This window comes from Phragmites australis, chromosome 23, assembly GCF_958298935.1.
Source record: "Phragmites australis chromosome 23, lpPhrAust1.1, whole genome shotgun sequence".
Classification (NCBI taxonomy): Eukaryota; Viridiplantae; Streptophyta; class Magnoliopsida; order Poales; family Poaceae; genus Phragmites; species Phragmites australis.
The window spans coordinates 23,207,631-23,233,903 of NC_084943.1; the positions used below are offsets into that span (position 1 = coordinate 23,207,631).

The 26,273-nt window shown below is 48.3% G+C and overlaps 1 protein-coding gene across 1 annotated transcript; it reads left to right on the forward strand.

Annotated features, from left to right (window-relative positions):
• The first annotated feature begins 1,439 nt into the window (after positions 1–1,439).
• On the forward strand, positions 1,440–22,053 carry LOC133906262 (vesicle-associated membrane protein 721-like). Its single transcript, XM_062348117.1, has 5 exons — positions 1,440–1,821; positions 4,173–4,314; positions 21,107–21,227; positions 21,445–21,507; positions 21,628–22,053. Exons 1-5 carry the CDS (start codon positions 1,617–1,619, stop codon positions 21,769–21,771), a joined length of 675 nt encoding a protein of 224 aa, XP_062204101.1. The 5' UTR covers positions 1,440–1,616; the 3' UTR covers positions 21,772–22,053.
• Positions 22,054–26,273: the final 4,220 nt, after the last annotated feature.

A 26,273-nucleotide genomic window follows, 5' to 3' on the forward strand; every position in this document is an offset into this window, starting at 1 on the left:
GGGTGTTGTTGGTGAGGGTGAAGATGCATGTAATGTAATGTATACAAGATGAGATGAGATGAGGCTTCAGTTTGAGTTATAGACAAGATGACAGACACGATCCTTTTGTGTGCTGCTTTTGATGCTCTGTTTGTTTCAGCAAGTGCAAGGATGGTGTGGTAGCTGGTGTCAGTACGTGCGTGCTTTTAAGCTGGCCCTTTTGGAAGAATTCGTCAGGTTTAGAATGCTCATCAAGGTAGCCTTGCTACTCCTATATAATAGGCACACAGATTTTGTTTTTGGTTTTGTTGCCATATGATTTGTATGGTTCAAGCATAAATAATGCTTCTACCAACGTTTAAAATCTCGCCCTTTTTTCTGAAACTGGAATTGTAGTACGTACCATACCTTACAAGTTGTTTAAAAAAGATTCAAATATTGCACAAAAGTGTACTCCAGTTGATAGTATTTGGTTGGAAAATGAAATGACGGCCCATACCTTACAGGTTTGCCGGGAAAATGAAATGACGGCCCACCCCAGTACTAAAGCATACTTGTCACCAGAAGGTTACTTCCACACCGTGGTCTGCAAGAACCATGACAACCCTCACGGTGGAAGACTTGGACAGGATGGTTGCCGGTGATGCGCCATTTGCTCGGAAGTTCCACGCAGACGACCCGACCCGTTGCTAGACAAGATAGACGATGAGATCCTGTCCCGCGAGAGAACGGTAGCGACCCTTGGTCGGTCATCGGAAACACAACAGCAGTCTCCTTCAGCCTGGCCGTGGAGCTGTTCGGCTCATCACGTCGCTGCTGTCGGAGGACAAGTTCCACACAAGGCAGTGCAACTAGTGTTATGTCTCTGACTGAAATCAAAGCTATGCAACTGCTGCTGCTGGCGATCCATGGCTGTTTTCGCTCCTAGTAGTTCGCCGTTCTGTTATGCAGCAACTTCCATTTATCTTGTTGTACGACCGCATTAGCAGAGCTGTTACCTGTTTTATCAAATCTTAAGTTTGCTGACCACAAAAGTCAATGCCGCAGTACAACTTACTACATATCCGGCTTCATTTTGTATTTGATTAATGGAAAATCGGGATCGAGGTTTTTGCAGATTGTTGTATCCCTGAGTGTACGTATTTGAATCGACCATATTATAAAAGTAGATGAAGGAAGGCAAGTAATTATCCGTCTCTTGTTGCCGCCGAAGAAGGCCAGTCGTGCGAGATAACAACTATTGTAATTAGAGCAATGCGGGAAGAGAGAGGTGAGTCCTTCCTCATCATCTGTCTTAGTCAACGGACGGACGGATGGCTATCTATCTATCTGTGATCTATCAGTGAAGTATATTGGCAAATCAAATGGTACGATTTCCATCCATCTAGAAGACTAGAACCCTTGATAAGTTGATTAATAACGGTGTTTCCTTTGGACGACGGCATCACAATGCTAATTAATCGTTGAGTTGCTACATAGCATATAGGAGTATAGTATAGACCACCATTATTCCTTCCTTGGCCACAAAGCCCAAGACATACATTGGCAACAAGGCAGGCAGCAGCATACAGCTCCTCTCCTCCCCAATCTTCTCTCTCAGGTACGGTTGGTCGTGCTGCTGCTGGTCGTCGGAGAAGATGGCGCAGCAGGGGCCACCTGCGACGTCCTTGATATACGCCATGGTGGCGCGGGGGACGCTGGTGCTGGCAGAGCACACGTCCTACACGGGCAACTTCCGGGACATCGCGGCGCAGTGCCTGCACAGGCTGCCGGCCGGGAACAACCGCTTCACCTACACCTGCGACGCCCACACCTTCAATTTCCTCGTCAACGATGGATACGGTACGGTCTCTCACGCACCCGGCCTTGCTGCAACTAATTTTTCTTCCTATATCTCTCTGCTACATGCTTGCTCTCTGTTCTGACAAGCACGAATTTTGGGGTGATTCCATTCATGAGTTTGATGCTACCTTGACCATGTTATGGAAATGTTCTCTTTTGCCTTGCTTGTTTCCTTCTAGTTTGAATTGAAAATTTTAAGAAAATTCTACACTAACATGTCTTATTTTAGGATATCCTTTGGCTTAGCTCTAGTTCTTGTTTACCCTTTGAGAAAAAAGCGGTGTCTACTCTGGGCCGCGCAACACCTCTGTCAGTTTATAATATAAGAAATTGTTCCGGTTGGATTACATCAGTCATTAAAAAAAGACAGTTTGAAGATTACCTGTTGCATCCTAATGATCATACAGGGTTCAGACAGTTTAGCTTATGCCGATGTTCAGAGTTGCAAGTTTTAAGAAGATTCAGAGTTGCTACTATTCAGAAGAGGAGTTTGAATTGATCTGCTAGACTTTGCGATCCCAAATTAGGATTTAGTTCGCAATATAACTCTCCCAGATTGCCAAAAAAACTATGATGTTTTCAATCGGAGAAGCCTCAATCTGAAATTTAGTACTTGTTGAGATGGCACGCGAATGCTCCTTTTGTTGCACAGCTTTCAGTCCTGTCTATTGGAAACGTTATATTCCTTCTCTTGGTGCCAAGTTATTCCCCAAGTCCCGTCATAAAAGTCCTACGGTTTCCATTATTAGCAACTGTGTTAGATGCTCAAGGAAAGGCATAGCTCCCTGTCTATAATAACTTGAATCTCATATAACGTTACACTTGCTGAAAGTGACTAATAAAAAGGGAAGTTCTGCTTAGATGAAATCAGAACGAAGAAATTTATGACTGCAACACAAGGCAGGCAATGGCAGCCACAACCAGGGAAACCCATGTGAAGGAACTACCTAGTTCAGAACAGGAAGATGGAGACAACTTTTGTCAAGAATAAGCAATATGGAAACGCTTGCTGAACTTTATCTCTTTTTTTTTTCTCGAACACCCACGAGAGCGGCGCGTCATTGCATTAAGAAGAAGAGTGATCCAGTTTATAAGAAAAACCGGACATGAAAACCTTAACAAGACTTGCAATACAACCCACGAAGCTCAGCTCATGCGTAAAACAAAGAAGGAAGAGAAAGAAATCCCAAAACCCCCTAACACCCGGACGACAGAGGTTAGACGGGTGCGTCCAGCAAGTAGAGCTGCTAGTTGTGAAAGCCGAGCATCGAGGGAAAGTCCGAAGCGATGCCGGGGGAACTTCGTCGCGGCGCCTCCAGGGAGGTAATGACGCCCGTGAGCGTCACCGCCGTTGGCAATGGCAATGAGCCAACCAGGGCTTTCGCCCAAAATTCGACCCACCACGGAACAAGCCGACGAACACAAAGGCTCGACGGATCGACCCGACTATACACCTGCAAAGAACAACCAACAGCACAAGAGCACCACGCCCGAGCGACGCCTCCACCAACAATAGACGACCGGGGGCAAAGCCCCAGCCCGCAACAGCACACGGCAAGGCCTCCAGGTAGAACAAGACGTCGTCAAACATGGCCGGCCGTCGCATGGCACACAGGTGGGCACTGACAGCCCGCCCGAGAGTAACAACTGACCGACAGAGAGTGGCCGAAGGGAGAGCAGACCGGCCAAAAGACGGACCGGCCAATAAGGAGTAGATCAGCCACACACCGGGCAGAATGAAGAAGACCTGGCAACAGCAATGCAGCGACCACAAGCCGACTAGAAGGAGGGGGCAGACCGGCGACGCCGCCGCCTAGGAGCAGACCGGCGGACACATCCGGTTAAGAACCGGCACCAACACGCCGCGCCAAGCGAAAGGCCATCACGCGGAGTGGCCACGCGGCATCAAAAACAGTAGTCACCCGGCCACACGACAGAGGAGAAGGTGGCAAAGGGCGATCTCGCGCGGTAGGAGCAGAACCACCGCGCGGATCCAGCATGGGAGAAGCAGATCTGGCGCAGAAACGCGCGGATCCGATCGGAGGAACAGCTACGCTGGCGGATTTTGCCGGTGCAAGAGGGGCTTCGGGGTAGGGGTGGAGAGGGGAGGGGAGGTGGGGAGGAAGGAGACGGGGGAGGAGGCCGCGACGCCTGGCATCGGACCGTCGCTGGCCGCCGTCGCCGGCGTTCGCACGCCGGTGGCGACGGCCGGACTGAGCTAGGGTTTGGGGGGTCTTGGGCTAGGGGTTGAGTTGCCCCCCGAGTCGCCAGAGCGGGCGACGCGGGGGTGGTGGGGCGGGGAACTTTATCTATTTGAGATGCTAACTGAAGCGCATGCATCAAAATTGCAGCATACTGCGTTGTCGCAACTGAGTCGGCTGGGCGGCAGATTCCTCTTGCCTTCCTAGAGATGATCAAGGAGGATTTCAACAAGAGATATGCAGGGGGCAAAGCAGCCACAGCTACAGCCAACAGTCTCAGCCGAGATTTCGGGTAACAGTCCATTTCATCTGCAAACAATTCGTAGGATTCTAGTACATCATTGTTTAAGTTTTCTTATTGTATGATGGTATTTTGCCGTGCATATACGCGATCTCCCATATACTTATGCGTATACATAAAAAGCAAAAAAAGAAAAAGAAAAAAAAAAGAGTAAGAAGAGGGCCGACCGGCCTTTTGCCTTTCGGCCGGCCCGGCCCCTTTCCTCCTTCCCTTTTTCCTCTTGGCCCAGGCCGGCCCGGCTTCTCCTCCCCTCCTCTCTCTCTTATCCATACACCTGGCCTCCTCTCTCTCTTATCCACACGCCTGGCCTCCTGTTCCTCTTCCCCACCGAGCGCGCCGCCACCTAAGCCGCCGCTCTCCCGCGCCGCACCGCCCGCACGCGTTTGCGCCGTCCGCTCCCCGTGCTGAGCTGCTTCTCCCTGGGCCCGAGCGCACCGCGCTGCTCCTCGCGCCGCGCCCCCTCACTCACCTCGTGCCGCGCCACCCTTTCTCTGGCCCGAGCCATCCACACTTGCCTGCTTCACCCTATCCGCCGAGCCGCACCTGTGCTTATCCCTTCCACCCGTCTCTATCCCTTCCCGAAATCCAAACACCCCGATCCGAAATCTCCGCGAGGGAGCCCCGTGCCGTGCCTATATAAGGTGTAGGGAGGGGGTGCCCGTGGAGGAGGAGAGAGTTTTTGGGGAGAAGACGGGGGGCCCTGCTGCGCCAGACCTTTGCACCACCGCGTTCTGCTGCCACCGGCGCTAAGGTCCTGCTACTGCCCGAAGAGAGGAAGGAGGAGGAGAGTTCTTTTGAAAAGAAAACCCGTGAGCTTCACCTCATACCCGACGTCGCCTGCCGCTTTGTCTCTGCTACCATGGACCTCACTTCTGTCCACGCCGGCGTCCAAGGTGATTCCCAGACTACTCCCTCTTTTCTTTCTCCTGTGTGGGCATGATGTCGCCGAGGGGGTCGGCCGGTGATGAAAGCTGAGGCCACCCCCCGTTGTCGAATTATTGCTACACTCTCTCTGTGTTATGGCCCGGCCTTCGTGCCGTCGTGCCCCTCGCCGTGGTGTCCTGCTTATGCCCGGTCGGTTGACTCTCTGTGTGCTCAGCCTTCGTGCTGGTGCCTCACTTGTGCTCGCCATATGTCTATGATTGTCATTGGCCGGTGATAAAAATTTGAGGCCCAACTGCTATAATTCATACTGGTGTGGTTCTCTATTGCCGCTTCATCTTGTAGCTATTTGTGATTACCGGATAAGTGTGGCTTTTCTCTTACGGCCCATGGATTCCGATGTTCTGTGATGGCTTGCTGAGTGAGCATATGCTGCAGGGGAGAAAACTTGAGGCTATGAGCTTGTTTGCCGATTGCCTCTGTTGTTGCTTTGATGCAAGGTTGCTGATGCACCTTCCTGCTTAGCACTGAGCATACCTGTTCTTTATTAATCATTGTGAGAGGAGGCTAAGAGCATACTTGCCGATTGCCTCTGTCATTGATCTGATGTGTGGTGGCTGATCTTGTTAACAGTCCTGTTTGCCCTATACTGTGATGGCAGTCCTATTCCCTACTGCCGCATAACACCTTATTGCAGGCTGTGATCACTTTGGTGGTGAGTTTGATACTGTGATGCTACTGTCATGGCTTGCAGTCGCTTGCCCTATCGAGGTTCGGCTATTCTGATGTATTTGTGGGCGGCTTCTTGATCTTTATATGCTGCCCCCTTCTCCCTCTCTGTCACTGTAAGTTTGGATACATACTGGTGGCTTGGTGTTTGAGAAGAGAAGAAAGCAAAAAGAAAAGAAAAGATGATTCAGTGGACTCTATTGTTAATAGCCCTGTGTTCGATCTCGATGCTTCTCGCAAAGAGTGTGATGCCTTTGTGGCTCACGTGTTATCACCCGCCTTCGTGGCTTCGCCTTTGTGGCAAGTTGCTTTTCAGAGACGGCCGATGAGGACAAGTCCGAGGCCCAAAGAGGAGCTAGTGAGTCAAGCACGGCGTCGGAGCTCCCGGTTGTGGCCATGCTGCTGCTTTCGGTCGAAGCTACGCGTCGTGCCGCGCTCCTAGCCCACCTCTTCATAAAAACACAATTCTGAGGCCTATGTGGCCGATGATGATCCGGGATACATAAACAGTCCAAAAAGCTTATGCCAGACTGTTGTCCCGTACTTTACCGCATTTTATTGCTAACGCTTACTTTGCTTGGTCTTTGTTACGTGTGACTACAGCCTTGCAGACTCGGAGACGACCTCGGTATGACGACCGCCAGCGCACTTAATCGGAGGTAGCCCGAAGACGGGCGTAATTAACCGGAGAGCTTCACGAAGCCCCCGGGAACCGGGACAAAGCAATCGCCAGATCGTGAAGATAGTCAGATAGCGTGTGCGTTGTGGAGTAAAAATGTATATGAGAAACTGTACTTTATGATTTCGACATGAATGAATAAAGTTACATGTTTTCGATTATTACATTCTCCTGTCTCTTGTATACTCTGTATACTGGCACGCCCGCAATATTACATACACAGTTTCAAATACAAATTCAAACGCGAGACGTTTTGAATCCGCGAAACAAAATGGCACGCCCAGTGGGATATGGTTCTCCTCCCATCTTTGCTGCGCTGTGCTGGTCGTCAAGATGGTCTCCCGAGTCTACAAGTGCTGCTTGCAAAAAATCGTCGGGAAAATACTAACCGAGAGACGCTGTGGCTGCAGGTGGATTCATCCCTGCCCGCGACTCGATTCCCATGATCCTACAGTTCGGAACACTCCCACCGGTGGTCATCATCCAGCACGAGGGTGCCATCTACTCCAAAATGACGAAGGAGCCAGCTCAGGCTCCTATAACAAACAGGGCTCAAAAGAGAGCCTTTTCACAAATCAAGGATGAGTGCCACAACGTTGTCGCTGAGGCCAAAGCTATGCTGGAGGGTTTACCCCTCGCCGAGAAAACAGAAGCTGAGTTGGTCGTAGCACTAGACGCGGTTTGCGAGAACTTGCGTCGCAGTGTCGCCCTTGCTCGTCTAGATAGGAAGGAACATGCACGCCGGAATTGCCGGCGTAAGATCATTAAAGCTCAAAGGCTCCGACAACGGATCGCCTCCCGTTTTACTTCAAATTGCATCACAGATGAAGAAGCAGCTTCGAGTGAGCTCATGCCTCGCGCATGGATTCATCATGCGACACGAGCCAGACTCCCCGCTCGAGAGGCCATAGTAGAGGAGTTTTTGTCGCATCGCCTTGGAAGGAGGCGCAGGCTCTACAACCCCAGTCTTGCTGGCTGCCAGCACTGGGTACCTTGTTTTCACGTCAGTGTGACGACTGACCCTTCTTCGTCTAAAGACACAAACCAGTTCGCCGTGCTTCCAAGTGAAGTGCCGGCGCCTCGATCTGATGAGCTACAACGACAACTACAGCAACTTAGAGACCAAATGAACGGTCTCGAAAGACAGCTTCGCAGTACAACTGTGTTAGAAACTCCACGGACTGGGGGCAATCCCCGTCCTACAAATCATCATGAACATCAAGATTGCCGCGCCGAGGTTCCTCAAAAAAGAGGCCCTCCGCCTACAACATATCGGCCACGTCAAATGCGGCCACCCACTCGTTGGGATCAAGAGTCACATCATCAAGACTACGCATATCCAAGAAGGCCCTTTGGGCGCGATCGAAGGCCTCCCTATGAGGTGGCTTCCTCCAGTCACGGAGCTCCGAGGCACGAGGCTCCTACACGACCAGCACGTCGTCCCGCTTCATCGGCTAGATACTCGGCCCCGTATATTCTCAACGAGAATCAACGTAGGCGCGAGCGAAGAAAGAGAAACCGGCAAGCCTGGTTCCGCGAATTACAGGACCTCGTTCTACGTCATGTACAAGTCCGCGTTCGGACAGATGGCCAAGTCCACCCGGAGGATGGAAGAGTTAGCGTTCGGGTAACGCCGAATCTCGAACAAAACCCGAGATACAATTTCCTCTTAGAGCGCCTGGCTCCGAAGCCGCGTCAAACACAAGACAATGGCACTATCCCTGTTTCAACAGGGCCTGCCATGCACCAGCAAACGGTTGAACCACTTCAACTCTCCCAAATCATCGCTACTAAAGAAAATGAAAAGCCAGTAACGGAGGACAAACCTGTAACTGTCCCCGAGGAAACGACACCGCCATCTACTGCTAAAGGGTCCCAACAGCCTGTAGAACCAAGCTCGGATGCTTCGACAAACTATGATACTACGTCCGAGAGCTCTAAAAAGTCCAATGACGGAGACATCATGATGTGCGGCACCATCGGGGTCTTGAACCTCGAAGAATCGGACTCCGACTGGGAACCCCTTCCTATCACACACGAGCTAGCATACTCCTCCGAGGAGGAAATTTTGCCAAACCCAAAGGCTTGCTTCGTCAAGTCCTCACAAACTACTGCAAGACTGCAGAAGGAGGCCATAGTCGCCCCTTGTTTCCCCGTGTCCGGGAAATGCAAATCATTTGAAGGGGGGTCTTCTTCGTATGACCACCCTGATACCTACAGAAGTATTTCTTCGCGTTTACCGCGAGATCAAGATCAATTACACACGGTGGCTACGCGTCCTGGCCCCGACACACGCTTGAAGATGACTGCTCGACATCGAATAGAAAGTAGCCCCGTCACATCCGAGGATGAGGGACAATACAGTCCCGGGGCTCATACATCAGACTCGCTTGAAGCACGCTCTCAGTCGCCACATTACTCCCGGCTGGCACCTTCGGCATTGTCCGGAGACGAAAAAGATCCAGAAGGCCTAAACGTTGCGCCTGTAAATATGGCCAATGAAAATGAAGGCATTTGCGAAGAACCACCCCCAGGCGTAGGTGCAATACCATCTATAGTACCCCTAGGGGGTACAAGCAGTCAACATCAGCAAGTACCTCTACCACATCTGGGCACTCAAAATGAGCATAATAGCGCTCTTGAAAGACAAGTAAGCGAGTTGTCCGCGAGAGTAGACCAGCTCTGCTCCATGATGCTACACTTTACATCAGGAGGTGCACCGCCACCACCATCTAACGTACTACGGGTCCCTCAAGTTGACCCGCAGTTTGCTGAGTTCGAAGCTGCGTCTCAGTTGCGCAATCCTCCTCCGATAGGGGCAGGGGGCACGCATACTCATCAAACGGGCGCCACTCCTCCACATGTCATGGTCGTGCCGACAAATTCGGCCACACATGTTGCGCCGGTCGTGACGCTAAGAGACTACCACAGCATCGCAGAAGACGTAGTCAACAGAAGAATGCGTCAATTGGCGGCCGAGCAGGCTCCAAGACCATTAGAGAGTGAGCTCGACAAGCCATATGAAGCGTGGCACGATCGAGTCGCATTCCCTGCAGGTTGGCATCCGCCGAAGTTCCGTTTGTTTGACGGGACCGGTGATGCCACTGAACATCTTGTTTACTTTGAGTCAGTGTGTGGAGACACTGCAAATAACCCATCACTACTACTGCGCCAATTCTCAGCTTCCTTGACGGGAGCCGCCTTCCACTGGTATAGCCGTCTGCCTGCGGGTTCGGTGCCCAGTTGGGTTGCTATGAAAGAGCTATTCAAGTCACATTTCATCACTATGAGAAAGGACATCTCGATTCTAGAGTTGTCCCAAATTAAACAAAGACGGGATGAGAGGATTGAAGATTACATCATCCGTTTTAGAAACAACTACGTTCGTCTAGCAAGAGAGATGCATCCAGAAGATGCCGTGCAAATGTGCATCCACGGCATGCTACAACACTGGTTGGTTGGAGTTTCACGACGTGATCCCAAGACATTCAGTTCACTTGGAGATGCCGTTGCGGCTACCAAGCTTGAGTTCGAGAAGGTACCACACATCATGGAGATGTACAAGAACGCAGGCTCCACCGACAACACTAGACGGTTCGGGTCTTCGAGTAAGCCGACCGGAAATGGCAACAAGGCGAAGGCATCCATCGAGGCAAACGCTACAAGTGCCGTTCCAGTCTTCGGCCCGAAGAATGAACGGCCAAGACCAACTGTGCGTCCTAATGTCCGAGAGATGCTGAATAAGCAATATGTCTTCCGACGAGACCTCATCAAAAGTCTCTTCGAACAGATGAATGAGCAAAAGCTTGTGAATTTACCTACTCCGGCAAGACCTGAGCAGGTTGCCATGATTGAAAATCCTTTGTATTGCCCGTACCATCGGTACGTAGGGCATGTCATTGAAGATTGCATCGCTTTCAAAGAGTGGTTGCAAAGAGCGGTCAACGAGAAGAGGTTGGCCCTAAAGCCTGAAGCCATGAACCCAGATTACCATACCGCTAATGTGGTAACAGTGAGACATAATGGCCCATCACCTATTCATATAAATGAAGAAGAGGAGTATTGGGTGCCATTCGCCCAAGTAGAAGAGCAGTTCGAGAGGCTTCGGCTCACGCCCGTCACTCATTGTGTGAAGGAGCGACAGTGGCAGCAGGTACCGCAAAGGCATCCTCCAAGAGCTCGACAATCAAGCTATCAAGTTAATCCTCCTTCAGCGCTGGTGCAAATTGCACGGCGTGATCCAAGTCAACGACGTATGCCTCCCCGATTCATTCCCGAGTCGGAGGGAGATGAGGCTTTCCCGCGGAGAATTACCATTTTGCCTACACTAGGTCAATTCTTCCCTAGGACCTGGGGACAGCCAACGACGTCAAGAGATGAGCACGTTCTCGATACTACTCTGTCCTCCAAGGTGGCGCAATGTAATGCCATCGCCGCAAGTGAAGATGATGACGACTCAAATTTAGGAGTCGCTATTACTCCCGAGGAACGTAAAGCCCTCGAGGCGGAAGCTACATCCGCCGAAGAGGGAGAGATTGAAGAAGTAAATATGAATCTAAGAAATGGTAGAGAACTTCCTGAGCCAGTGAAGCCTCGACAGCCTCGCGCTGACAAAATCGATGGGTTACAACGCTCAAAGCTCCCCATTCAGGAATCCAAGCCATCATCGTCAAAGATGCAGGCTAAAGAAGATGACATAGAATATAACGTCATTGCTCATTTAAAGCGCATTCCAGCGCTATTAAGCGTCTATGATGCACTGACGCTAATGCCAGACTTGCGAGAGGCCTTAATCAAGGCTCTACAGACTCCTCACATATACGAGACGGCTATGGCCAAACACCGGCTCCTTAGCACTCTTGCTGAAGCCAATGAGATATCATTCTCCGAGGAAGATAAGATGGTTGAAACCGATAACCATAATCGACCACTCTACATTGAAGGAAACATTGGGAGCGCACATCTTCGTCGTGTGCTCATAGACCCTGGCTCGGCAGTCAACCTTCTGCCTATTCGCAGTTTGACACGAGCCGGGTATACGATGGATGATCTCGAGCCAACCAGCGTGGTCATATGTGGCTATGACAGCAACGGGAGCAAGGCGTTGGGCTCCATCACCGTGAGGTTACAAATGTCCACCTTCAGCTTTAAGGTGAAGTTCTTCGTCATCGAGTTTGTGACGTCATACTCGGCGCTATTGGGTAGACCTTGGATACACAAATACCAGGTTGTTCCCTCTACGTTGCACCAATGCTTCAAGTTCGTGGATAATAAAGGAGAACAACATCGAATCATCGGTAATTTGTCCCCATACACGGTGCAAGAAGTGCACCATGCAGATGCTAAGTACTTCTTCCCTAGCACCGGTGGAGAAGAGCGTTTGGGTCGCTCGACCCCAGCAGTGGATGTCATGGTCACACCCGACCCAACATCCTCCAGTTCCGAGATGGAGTTCCTAATTACACCATGCTCAAGACAACGAAGCTCTTTCCCTCGCGTTCGTGGCAGTAGGGACCGAGGAAAGCCTCGATCGTACGCTCCCGTGTCTCGACGACAACAAGGACCGGGGGCAATCAAAGAGGACAATTCAGGCATGTTCTGGAGTTGGAACTCCGCATCGCCCACCTCCACGACGCCCTTAATCATGGGGAACTTGGAGGCCTCTTCGTCAGCGCCATCAATGACTACTACCCTGACAAGGTCAGAAGCAAGGCCCTGGATAGAGATGCCTTTCGTTAAAGATGAAGGGAATACACCTTCCCCGATACTTTTCGAGTATAATGCTAATATAGAAAAGCCTCTTATAACAGTGCATGAGGGCTCAACAGATGCCCCTCCAGCCACTGCGCAAACACTTCAGGTGACTAATAAAGCGGCCACCTCTACATCCCCCGAGCATAAAGAGGGGAGAGTGAAGAAGATAGTCGCTAAAATAGAGAAGGTGGCCTCGAGCTCCCCTCTTCTTCCGCTTCCATCACTTTACACTTCAGTTGCTACACCATTAGAAGTCTGGGCTGTTCCTGATCCTCAGGGATACACAAGCCCGACCCTTTTCTATAAGGTTCCACATACTCAGTGCTGTAACCTTGTGTTGAATTTTCCAGATACTGAATCGGATAAGGAGGAGATCATCGGGACTTTGAGGGTGGAACCAAACATGGTCCCCTTACTCGAGAGGTCCGGAATAAAGCTCCGAAGGAATCAGCGATTACCATCTCCGCCCAACGTGTGTGAAGAGTGGTGGAGCCAGTCAGAACGACTCGTGAAAAAGGGTCGTCTCCCTCGTACTAGGTACGGACTCGGCTACCGTCCCTTCGCCTCGTGTGAGAGCGATGAAGAGTATGAAGATGATTCCGAATTTGTTATGTGTAATACTACTTGTGCAGGTGAAGACTGGGGGCACGAGGATGATGAAGAAATGCCATCCGATGAAGAGGACTTGATCGAGACATATGAAGTCCCTTATCAGCCTCGATCATTCTGCGCTGCTGCAAACGCGCGACATGGCTTGAGAGATGAGCAATACCTCTTGGCCAAGATACATGAAGCGACGCCAATTCATCATGGAGAAATCCTCAATGCTGCCCCGGCTCCTTACCAGTTGGAGGACGGCGGGCAGCAAACTGTAGATGAGCATGTAGAGATTAATCTCGGGAGTGAGGATGATCCTCGCCCCACTTTTGTAAGTGCTACGCTCTCACCCAAAGAGCGCGAAGATTATAAGCAATTTTTAATGAAATATCGAGACTGTTTCGCATGGTCGTATAAAGAAATGCCGGGTCTTGACCCGTGTGTTGCTACCCATAAACTAGCGATAGATCCGCAATTTCGTCCCATTAAACAGCATCCGCGGCGTTTCCGCCCGGAGTTACAAGATGACATTATTGCCGAAGTCGATAAGTTGATTAAAGCGGGATTCATCAAAGAGGTGCAATATCCTCGATGGCTCGCTAATATCGTTCCGGTAATGAAGAAGAACGGGCAAGTCCGGGTTTGCGTAGACTTCCGTGACCTAAATCGCACTTGCCCGAAAGACGACTTCCCTATTCCGATCACCGAGTTAGTGATCGATTCTACTACAGGTTTTGGAGCCCTCTCTTTCATGGACGGGTTCTCCGGCTATAACCAAATCAAGATGGATCCACACGACGCCATCGACACAGCATTCAGGACCCCGAAGGGTAATTTTTACTATACAGTAATGCCCTTTGGTTTGAAAAATGCAGGTGCTACATACCAGCGCGCTATGACGGCCATCTTTGATGACCTCATCCACCAGTCCGTAGAATGCTACATCGACGACTTGGTGGTCAAGTCCCGAGAGCGTGAGCGTCATCAAGAAGATTTGCGCGTCGTATTCGAGAGACTGCGTAAGTACCAACTCAAGATGAACCCGCTTAAGTGTGCCTTCGCCGTGCAATCCGGCGTTTTCCTAGGCTTCATCGTCCGCTACCGAGGCATTGAAATCGAGCCTAAGAAGATAACGGCGATCCTCAGAATGCCTCCACCAAAAAATTTAAAAGAACTCAAGTCCTTGCAAGGAAAACTAGCGTACATAAGACGCTTTATCTCTAATCTGTCCGGGCGAATTCAGCCCTTCTCCAAACTCATGAAGAAAGGTGCGTCGTTCGTTTGGGATGAGCAATGCCAAAATGCCTTCGACAGCATCAAGCAATATTTGCTTCATCCACCGGTGCTGATGGCCCCTATCAAAGGGCGGCCTCTCATTTTATACATCGCAGCACAACACGCTTCCGTCGGTGCCCTTCTTGGGCAGATTAATGACGAAGGAAAAGAAGTTGCATGCTACTACTTGAGTAGAACCATGGCGGGAGCTGAATGTAATTACTCCCCCATTGAAAAACTTTGTTTAGCACTAATGTTTGCGCTCAAGAAGCTGCGACACTACTTGCTAGCACATGAGGTACATCTCATTGCAAGAGCAGACCCCGTAAAATACGTCCTTAATCAACCCGCCCTTGTAGGCAGGGTCGGAAAATGGGCATTATTAATGATGGAGTACGACATCACGTACGTTCCGCAGAAAGCCGTCAAAGGGCAAGCTTTAGCTGATTTTCTAGCGGCACATCCCGTTCCGAATGATTCGCCCTTAGTCACGGAACTCCCCGACGAAGAAGTATTCACAGTTAACACAGAGGCTCCATGGGAACTCTACTTCGACGGCGCTTCACGCATGGAGTCCGACCCCGACGGGACTCCTCGTAGGAGAGCCGGTGCAGGGATAGTGTTCAAAAGCCCCAAAGGAGAGACTTTATACCATTCCTTTTCCTTGCTTAAGGAGGAATGTTCCAATAATGAAGCCGAGTACGAGGCTCTCATCTTTGGGCTCCTTCTCGCACTATCCATGGAGATACATATTCTTCACGCGTACGGAGATTCTCAGCTCATTGTGAGACAGGTTAATGGAGTCTATGAAGTGCGCAAACCCGAGTTGGTCCCATATTGGGAAGCCGCTCACAAACTTATGGGGAAATTTGAACTCATACAGATTAGACACGTCCCGCGAAGCAAGAATGCCTCAGCGGACGCTCTTGCAAAGCTAGCTGCAGCCCTCGTATTACCCGATGGGCAAGCAGAAGTGAAAATTGAAGAAAGATGGCTTCTACCAGCCGTACTCGAGCTCATTCCCGAAGACCACGAAGTGAACACCGTGGTGACTACTGAAGTTGATAAACAAGATTGGCGCAAGCCTTTCTTAGATTATTTTAAGCACGGCAGTCTGCCGAGTGACTCCGTCACAAGACGTCAATTGCAAAGGCGACTCCCCTCATACATATACAAAGCGGGAGTCCTGTATCGACGCTCTTATGGGCATGAGATGCCTCTTTGATGCCTGTGCCGAAGCGAAGCAGATAAAGCCCTGAAAGAGGTACACGCAGGTGTTTGTGGTGGACATCAGAGCGGGCCAAAGATGTACCATAGCCTAAAGCTTTCAGGAGGCTATTGGCCCGGTATGATGACCGATTGCATTCAAGTGGCACGATCTTGCTATGATTGCCAGATACACGGGGACTTCAAGCATCGTCCCCCAGTTCCGTTACACCCGACTATACCCTCTTGGCCTTTTGACGCTTGGGGTATCGACATAATTGGAAAAATTGAGCCGCCCTCTTCTAAAGGGCAGCAATTCATTCTCACCGCCACTGATTACTTCTCCAGGTGGGCGGAAGCAGTTCCTTTGAGGGAGGTGAAATCCGACAACGTCATCAACTTTCTCGAGCGTAACATCATATACCGTTTCGGAGTTCCTCATCGCATCACCTCTGACAATGGATTGTCTTTCAAGTCAAGTAAGATCTATAAGTTTGCTGAGAAATACAAGATTCAATGGAACTATTCCACAGGGTATTACCCTCAGGCCAATGGCTTGGCTGAAGCTTTTAATAAGACCCTCGTGGGCATTCTGAAAAAGACAGTCACAAAACACAAGAGGGATTGGCATGACCGTCTCTTCGAAGCATTATGGGCGTATCGGGTCACTGTTCGTACCCCCACACAATCGACGCCCTACTCACTTGTCTTTGGTACGGAGGCTGTTTTACCCCTAGAGCTGGAGCTTCCCGCGCTCCGGATTGCCATACACAATGAAATCACACAAGATGAAAGAATTCACCTTCGACTCCAAGAACTGGATGCCCTTGAAGAAGAGCGTCTCAACGCTCTCCAAAATTTACAATTCTATCGACAAAACATGATTCGAGCATATGACAAGCTTGTCAAACCTCGCGTATTCAGGAAGGGAGAGCTAGTACTTGTTCTGAGGCGCCCGATTATACTCACCGGCAAAAGCAAAGGCAAATTTGAGCCAAAATGGGAAGGGCCTTATGTTGTAGAACAAGTCTACGATGGAGGTGCCTACCAACTCATTAACCAGGAGGGCGTTCATCCAATGCCTCCTATTAATGGTCGTTTTCTCAAAAAGTTTATCGCTTAGAGCCGTCCTCCGTTCCCCTTGGATCAACATTGAAAAGGGAGAACTTCGAGGCTCGGTACAACTCTTTCAAAATAAAGGGTGTCGATCCACCCAACAGTGATCATGGCCTTTCTACCTGTCGCTGAGTTGCGGTTTCAAGGTATGGCTACTTGCATGTCTCGCCTCCAGAGATGTACGAAGTGTCATGGCAGCTTTAAGCTAAGATAATAAACACACACTGCACAAAAGACACATGTTCCTCTGTCTACGCTTGGGCATCGAGGCTGACTCATTCTGCCTCCGAAGCGACCATCCGTTGTTAATCATGTACTCTTCCACCCCGTCAGCAATTCACCCGGGGACAACTATAGGAAAAGAGCAAGAGAGGGCTACCTTCCCGACACAAGTCGTGGGTATGTGTGCAGCTTCTTGCCACCCCGGTGTGATGAAAACAAGGGCCTTGTTACACCAAAAGTTGCCCGCGAGGTTTAGTACCACAGAGCGTGGATGGTGGAATCTCAAAGGCATTCGCATTCCCAAGATCAAGCCCAAGTTCGAGCAAATTTAAAGGCCCAACGAAGGTCAACCATTGTTCAAAACACCCATTTGAAGGTGTCATCCAATCAAAGCCCTCCCAAATTTAAGGGAGAAGTACCAGCAATGTGCAAGTAAAGTCACCATCAATGGGTGGCATGAAGACTGCGAATGCCAGAGAGTGACCATTATTCACCACCCTCGCAGAAAATGGAGGCAACAATGCCACATCTTGCTTTCTACCCATCTTTGATCCATGCCATGCACAAATTCAGCCTCCAAGGAGTACAGGATTGTTAACTTGCTTTAGCCGACGAGGCAGTTTTGGGGAACCCCCACCGTTTTCAGAAGCACTTTCAGACATGTGTGCTTCACACGTACACGGATGTGTCGTACAATTAAATACAACTGTCACGACTCTTCGTCGTCTCCTGAGGAAGGAGTCTCTTGTGGCTGTATCTTGGGGTCACATCATAGCTTGGTGACATAAGAAAAGCCTATATTTCAAAACATCAAATGCATCAAACAGGGCTGTTAGTATGCATTTCCCTTTCATTATTAGTTAACCATTTTTGCATAGCTATTGCAGCTTGATGATGTAGAGAAGTACACCACATGTGTGTTTACGGATCTGTGAAGTCTTCGCCTTCACTGGCTGGCACCTCCCAAGGTCGCAGTGGAGTCTTTAATCATTCTCTGCCTTCACTGGCTGGCACCTCCCAAGGTTGCAGTGGAGTCTTATATATTTATTTTATACACCTTCACTGGCTGGCACCTCCCAAGGTCGCAGTGGAGTCTTTAATCATTCTCTGTCTTCACTGGCTGGCACCTCCCAAGGTCACAGTGGAATCTTTAATCATTCTCTGCCTTCACTGGCTGGCACCTCCCAAGGTCGCAGTGGAGTCTTTATCTATTCCTCGACAACACTGGCTGGCACCTTCCAGGGTCGCAGTGGAATCGAGGATCCCCTCAGGAGTGGCGACGAGTTCGCCGCAACTAAGGATTATCGTGAGCAGTGAAGCGTGCCAGTGCGGTTCACGCGGAACTGTGAAAACCTTCAACCCTATTGGCTGACACCGTGGCTGCTACTTGGTCGCAATAGAGTTGATAAAATCTCCCTTGAGAGGTTCTTCACTGGCTGGCACCTCCCAAGGTCGCAGTGGAGTCTTTCATGACAACGCTGGCTGGCACCTCCTGAGGTCGCAGCGGAGTCAAATCCTTGTCAATGATACTAGCTGACGCCTCCCAAGGCCGCAGTAGAGTTGATATATTTTATTTGAGGAGTGCTGCATCTATCCACCACAAGTAAAAAAAAAATCATCACTGGCTGGCTCTGCAAAGCGAACGCAGCAAAAGGCTCCGAGGTGATACTCGACAGCTGTTTTATTTCATCAAATTCATGCGCACCAAGTTAAGCCCCGCTCTTTTCCTCGCGCGGGCTTAATTTGGTGGGGGGCATTTGTATGATGGTATTTTGCCGTGCATATACGCGATCTCCCATATACTTATGCGTATACATAAAAAGCAAAAAAAGAAAAAGAAAAAAAAAAGAGTAAGAAGAGGGCCGACCGGCCTTTTGCCTTTCGGCCGGCCCGGCCCCTTTCCTCCTTCCCTTTTTCCTCTTGGCCCAGGCCGGCCCGGCTTCTCCTCCCCTCCTCTCTCTCTTATCCATACACCTGGCCTCCTCTCTCTCTTATCCACACGCCTGGCCTCCTGTTCCTCTTCCCCACCGAGCGCGCCGCCACCTAAGCCGCCGCTCTCCCGCGCCGCACCGCCCGCACGCGTTTGCGCCGTCCGCTCCCCGTGCTGAGCTGCTTCTCCCTGGGCCCGAGCGCACCGCGCTGCTCCTCGCGCCGCGCCCCCTCACTCACCTCGTGCCGCGCCACCCTTTCTCTGGCCCGAGCCATCCACACTTGCCTGCTTCACCCTATCCGCCGAGCCGCACCTGTGCTTATCCCTTCCACCCGTCTCTATCCCTTCCCGAAATCCAAACACCCCGATCCGAAATCTCCGCGAGGGAGCCCCGTGCCGTGCCTATATAAGGTGTAGGGAGGGGGTGCCCGTGGAGGAGGAGAGAGTTTTTGGGGAGAAGACGGGGGGCCCTGCTGCGCCAGACCTTTGCACCACCGCGTTCTGCTGCCACCGGCGCTAAGGTCCTGCTACTGCCCGAAGAGAGGAAGGAGGAGGAGAGTTCTTTTGAAAAGAAAACCCGTGAGCTTCACCTCATACCCGACGTCGCCTGCCGCTTTGTCTCTGCTACCATGGACCTCACTTCTGTCCACGCCGGCGTCCAAGGTGATTCCCAGACTACTCCCTCTTTTCTTTCTCCTGTGTGGGCATGATGTCGCCGAGGGGGTCGGCCGGTGATGAAAGCTGAGGCCACCCCCCGTTGTCGAATTATTGCTACACTCTCTCTGTGTTATGGCCCGGCCTTCGTGCCGTCGTGCCCCTCGCCGTGGTGTCCTGCTTATGCCCGGTCGGTTGACTCTCTGTGTGCTCAGCCTTCGTGCTGGTGCCTCACTTGTGCTCGCCATATGTCTATGATTGTCATTGGCCGGTGATAAAAATTTGAGGCCCAACTGCTATAATTCATACTGGTGTGGTTCTCTATTGCCGCTTCATCTTGTAGCTATTTGTGATTACCGGATAAGTGTGGCTTTTCTCTTACGGCCCATGGATTCCGATGTTCTGTGATGGCTTGCTGAGTGAGCATATGCTGCAGGGGAGAAAACTTGAGGCTATGAGCTTGTTTGCCGATTGCCTCTGTTGTTGCTTTGATGCAAGGTTGCTGATGCACCTTCCTGCTTAGCACTGAGCATACCTGTTCTTTATTAATCATTGTGAGAGGAGGCTAAGAGCATACTTGCCGATTGCCTCTGTCATTGATCTGATGTGTGGTGGCTGATCTTGTTAACAGTCCTGTTTGCCCTATACTGTGATGGCAGTCCTATTCCCTACTGCCGCATAACACCTTATTGCAGGCTGTGATCACTTTGGTGGTGAGTTTGATACTGTGATGCTACTGTCATGGCTTGCAGTCGCTTGCCCTATCGAGGTTCGGCTATTCTGATGTATTTGTGGGCGGCTTCTTGATCTTTATATGCTGCCCCCTTCTCCCTCTCTGTCACTGTAAGTTTGGATACATACTGGTGGCTTGGTGTTTGAGAAGAGAAGAAAGCAAAAAGAAAAGAAAAGATGATTCAGTGGACTCTATTGTTAATAGCCCTGTGTTCGATCTCGATGCTTCTCGCAAAGAGTGTGATGCCTTTGTGGCTCACGTGTTATCACCCGCCTTCGTGGCTTCGCCTTTGTGGCAAGTTGCTTTTCAGAGACGGCCGATGAGGACAAGTCCGAGGCCCAAAGAGGAGCTAGTGAGTCAAGCACGGCGTCGGAGCTCCCGGTTGTGGCCATGCTGCTGCTTTCGGTCGAAGCTACGCGTCGTGCCGCGCTCCTAGCCCACCTCTTCATAAAAACACAATTCTGAGGCCTATGTGGCCGATGATGATCCGGGATACATAAACAGTCCAAAAAGCTTATGCCAGACTGTTGTCCCGTACTTTACCGCATTTTATTGCTAACGCTTACTTTGCTTGGTCTTTGTTACGTGTGACTACAGCCTTGCAGACTCGGAGACGACCTCGGTATGACGACCGCCAGAGCACTTAATCGGAGGTAACCCGAAGACGGGCGTAATTAACCGGAGAGCTTCACGAAGCCCCCGGGAACCGGGACAAAGCAATCGCCAGATCGTGAAGATAGTCAGATAGCGTGTGCGTTGTGGAGTAAAAATGTATATGAGAAACTGTACTTTATGATTTCGACATGAATGAATAAAGTTACATGTTTTCGATTATTACATTCTCCTGTCTCTTGTATACTCTGTATACTGGCACGCCCGCAATATTACATACACAGTTTCAAATACAAATTCAAACGCGAGACGTTTCGAATCCGCGAAACACTTATGCTTGCCCAATAATACATTTTATTCCTCATTGTGCATGGGGAACTGGCAAGATGTACAGGCCAAGGCTTAAAGAGCAGATGCAGTACTGTATTGATCACCCAGAGGAGGTGAGCAGGCTGTCCAAAGTGAAAGCTCAGGTCTCTGAAGTGAAAGGCATCATGATGGAAAACATTGACAAGGTAATACAGTAATTCGCAAAAGTTACTAGCCTATCATGGCCTGATGGATTTGTGCAACTTGTTTGCCTTAGCTGAAACAATTCTTCTGTTTTGGTTCTTCAGTGATCTACTCTAACCTTTAGTCTATTTCACTTCACCAGATATAGTTTTGTTTGCTATCTTGAGAAGCAATACTGAATTCTGCTTTGGTGGGCTTCATGAAAATGTTTCGTGTTAGGTCATCAATCGTGGGGAACAGATTGATGGGCTCGTCACAAAGACAGAGCAGCTGCACGACCAGGTTTGTGCTGCAAGTTTTGGTTCATCGTCAGAAGTATTCAGTAACATACTGCTGCCAGGAAAGAACTGAAAACATAGGGAATAAAACGGTAACATTGGGTTTTTTCTTTTCTATTTGCAGGCTTCTGATTTCAGGCAGCAAGGCACGCGGGTGCGGCGCAAGATGTGGTTCCAGAACATGAAGATCAAGCTGATCGTTCTCGGCATCGTCGTTGCTCTGATCCTCGTCATAATCCTGTCGATTTGCCATGGCAAATGCAAGTGAAGCAGTGCTGCTGGTTGGTCTAGCATGCAAGCATACATGTTCTGATTTTCAGAGTCTGACTATATTCAGGTGGGGTTTGTGCCCCCCTAGAGTTCAAAAAAGAGAAAAACAAAGTTCGGTGTGACAAGATCTCTGAAGTCTGAATAACTCGGTTGAGAATTTCATTCAGCTTTAGTTTAGTTCGTTAAAATATTTTGGATTCGGGTGATCATTGTACAGGTCAAAGTGCTATTCTACCATGCACTGTTAATTCGTTGCTGTTATTTTCTTGATTATACCAAATTCCGAAGATTGATTATAGCAAAATCATACGACTTTACATATACAATGCGCACAATGATATGATAGCAGAGCTTAGATGAACCATTGACTGCACGGATAAGAAAATTACAACACAATTAATCTCTACTATATAAAACAAAAGTTCATCGTGCATTATCCCCCCTCCCCCTTCCGTTCCCCACCTGTCTAATAAAACATCGGATGAAAACCGAGAAAAACTCGGCCTCAATCACCTCTCCCCCTCCGTCCCTCCGGCTTCTCTCCTCCCGAGATCTTCACACCCCCATTTCATCACGCCGTTTCCTCCCAATATTCCCACCCTGGACAGCACCCTCGTCGTTGCCAGTTGCCACGCCCCCAGGATTCTCTGGCCCAGGCGTCACCAGTTGCCCCGCCCCCCGAATTCTCTAGCCTACCTGCCCTCTGGCTTCTCCGCACCCCCCCCCCCAATAAGTTTGTTGGTGACGATGGCGGCGACTTCCTTCTGGCGTCCACTACGAACAAGGAGGTGGTGTCCACGAGGATCCGTGGGGCGTTGGCCGGATCTGGCGCAGGTCGCTAGCCTCTCCCTCACGTCTGCGCAACCATCCCTCACGTCACCGATGACAACATCACCATGTTCGTCCGCACACGCAAACACATGTTGTAGGTGCTCAAGCTCGACAAGTGCTCTGGCAAAAAAGTGCTCTGGCTTCCCCACAAAAACCATTCGCGTCATCATCCGCTCCTGCAGGTTGTAACAGTTCTGCCCTTAGTTGTGTTGATCTACCGTGTTATTTTTTATCTGCTTGTCCATTATTGTATATTGAGAAAGTAAGCTGGATAGTTATGTAAATGAGTATGTGATCTTTTTTCCCTTCTTAGAGAAATGATGATTGAGTTGGTATATCCAGATAATAGGTAGGAACATAAACTAAAACATTCTGAAGCTACAAAGATAGTTATTAAATCGTTAAAAAGAAAAAAAAAGTACCCACGGAAATGTCCAAATTCCAAATAAAAAAAATTAAAGTAAAGGATATATTTTACTCTAAAATGGATATATTTTTATCTTTTTCTTTTTGTTATTTCTAACTCATATTTATGAGATAATAAAAATATGACAAAAGCTACACCAAAAATAGGTTCACGTAAGAGAGTGCGTATTGGTTTGCGTACGAATGCCTGTTTTAGTTAATTTACTTTTTTATTTGGATAGTTTCCGCAACTATTATATCTATTTGCACATATACCTCGAAGGTTTCCAATCGTTAATACATAAAGTCCGAGGTTAAAATCTCTGGTCTTTTCTTTAAGGTATAGAACGAGGTGAGATTAGGTACATTTTTCTTCTTTTTTGCATTTCTTATTAATTTTGTATTATGCTATTCCAAAGAACTTTTTTATTCCCTGCTTTTGTCCTCTGCCCGTGTCATCGCCTTATGAGCAGTCAAAATATACGTTTTGCTTACGGTCACGTGGTCCATCTCTTATAACAACTTCTTTCCCAGCTTCTTTCACTACAAATAAGACAATAGAATAAGAGTGTAGTTGATTCTCGAACGAAGCGATCAAACAGAAAAGGTAATGAATATTGTTCCCAGGATAGGAGGACACCATGGTTCGTTGCCACGAGCTCTAATAATCTGAGCTACAGGCCCACCTGTCTCCACTAGATCTCTTCCCGGGGGTACCCCATAAGGAACCTTCTTCTTCTCAGTCATTTCATTTCGGGTTAAGAAGATGGGAAAGCACCTTTCTCTCTATAAGAACAGTGCGTTCTGAGGTGTGAAGTGGGAGAGAGGGGATGTGATGATTGAGGTTTTGAATAAGACGACCTTTGCGTTTTGAATTTGGTCAATTCTATTTGTTCAATAGAACTTTGTCAATGGAAATATAATGGTAAGAAAACCAATTAGATACAAAAAGGAAATAAAATAAGGGCTTTTGTTGCGCTTGACTCGCTGCAAAACATTTCGCTTTCTGCCCTCGCTCATACGTGGTTTACACTCCTTGCCTTTCATCTGATTTTTCCATCGGGCAAGTCGAGGGCAGACACAACAGGTCACAAAGATCTAGAGGACCCACTGGAGCTTCGACCAACCACCACCAGTCAATTCTGCTTTGGGGCCACCCCTGACTCTACCATCATTATAGGGGTATGACAATTCGACAGATTTGGATTCCTTTTCTATATCCACTCATGTGGTACTCCATCATATGATTCATATAAAATCCATCTGTCTAGAGATCTTCATATACATCTAGAAAGTCGTATGCTTTGGAAGAAGCTTGTACAGTTTGGGAAAGGGCTTTTGATCGCGAGTAAGGTTGCTTTCTCTGCTACTAAAACATTATGCGCATGTTTCTCATGACTTCTGAATGACGACTTTCAAATAATTCTGTCCCTAAGGGGCATTCTTTTTTCAATCCAAGATTGAAGAAGGGACTTCACGAAGGAATATCAAGACTTCCTAATTATCATACATTTTATTTATCTCACATCTTACTACCCGTAATATAGTCTATTCTCTCTCCTACAACTCTAGGTTGTATATTCATAGGCATTTCGAATTGTTTAGTTTTCCAACCAGGAGGATTATCTGGAGCCATGCATGAGAAATCTAAATAATCTTTAGATCAATCTAAGATTTTGATTCCCAGTAAAAAAACTAGAATACAAAAATATGGGACAAAAAATAAATCCACTTGGAGATTAGAACCTAATTAAAATAGGATGACTAATGTATGCAGCTTAATGAGGAGTAATACTAAAAAAAGAACTCTAATTCAGTATTATGAAACAGAATATCTTGTTTTATTATTTACTCTTTCTTTTTTCTATAGTATTATACTTCAAATAAAATAGGAATTCGTAACATGGAGAAAATCATTTCACTTGGTATTGGCCATAATTTACAAGAACATTCTATAGTATTAGTAAGAGGAGGAAGGGTTAATGATTTACCCGGTGTGAGATATCGCATTATTCGAGGAACCCTAGATGTTGTCGTAGTAAAGAATCATCAACAAGAGCATTCTATTGCATTGTATATTCTTATCCAAGACTTGTATGATTTGATGATGCCATGTGAATCGCTAGAAACATGTGAAGTGACTCATATATTTCATAAAACGGACTCTCTATAGACCCTAACTAGTGATCAATTCTCGCATGAATAGTTAAGGATCCAGTAAGTCCAACATTGATTCCTTCGGAATTCTAAAAATGATTTAAGCACAATAACTATGCCAAGTACTATTTTAACGCAAGAGTGGATCCTTCTCATTTCAGGATTGATCATCTCGAGTTCTTTGTTGAGGATGGAAATTCCATAATAAATAAGTATAAATAAATAAAGAAAGAACTTATATTATGATATGGGTTCTGTGATTAATCGTTTGCTATGTCAGTATATATAGGTGTGTAGATGTATAAAGCCCTTCTTTCTCTAATTTGGAGGGAGTTGCACTACCAACACAACGTAATTACCTGGATTCATTAGAACTTCCATTGAGTCTCTGCACCTATCCTTTCCCTTTGGGTTCTAGTTTGAGAACCACCTGTTTTTTCAAAAAAAAAATTGGCTCAGGATTGCCCATTTTTAATTCCAAGGTTTCTCTGAATTGATGCGTCGGATGGACGCCAAGTGATTGATATTATACCTCCCAGGCCAAAACTTCTTGTTTTTGAGTGTGTCAACTCTCTGTTCACGTATTTTATTATACGTTATACATATTTATTTATATAATAATATAATACCTCTACTTTGTACAAGTGATAAGACAGAATATGAAAAAAATTCTTTTTTTGGATTTTCTAAAGATTTTGAACCTCACCATGAATAAACTTCTATATCTTGATCTCAATATATAGAAAATAATATATCTATATATGTATATATTATGTACAGGTAACATTGCAAAGGCATAATGATAGTAGGGTCTAGATATCCCCACCCTCCGAACCGAACGTGAGGGTTTCCCCTCATCCGGCTCTCTACTACGCGGTGCGAACTCCTAAAGAACAGTTCGGTGGAGATGCTGCAAAGGATTAATGAATAAGTGTGACATGTGTAACAGTTTCTCTCAAGTAGATACATGTTCTAATATGAGCAAAAATTGAGCCAAGATGCAGCACGCCCCTTTCTAAATTCTTTGACTCTCTTTTCCTAGAAATTGGCTTCCCCATGTGCTGATGCGATCCACAGTCACGATAACACGCAAGAATTTTCTACAAC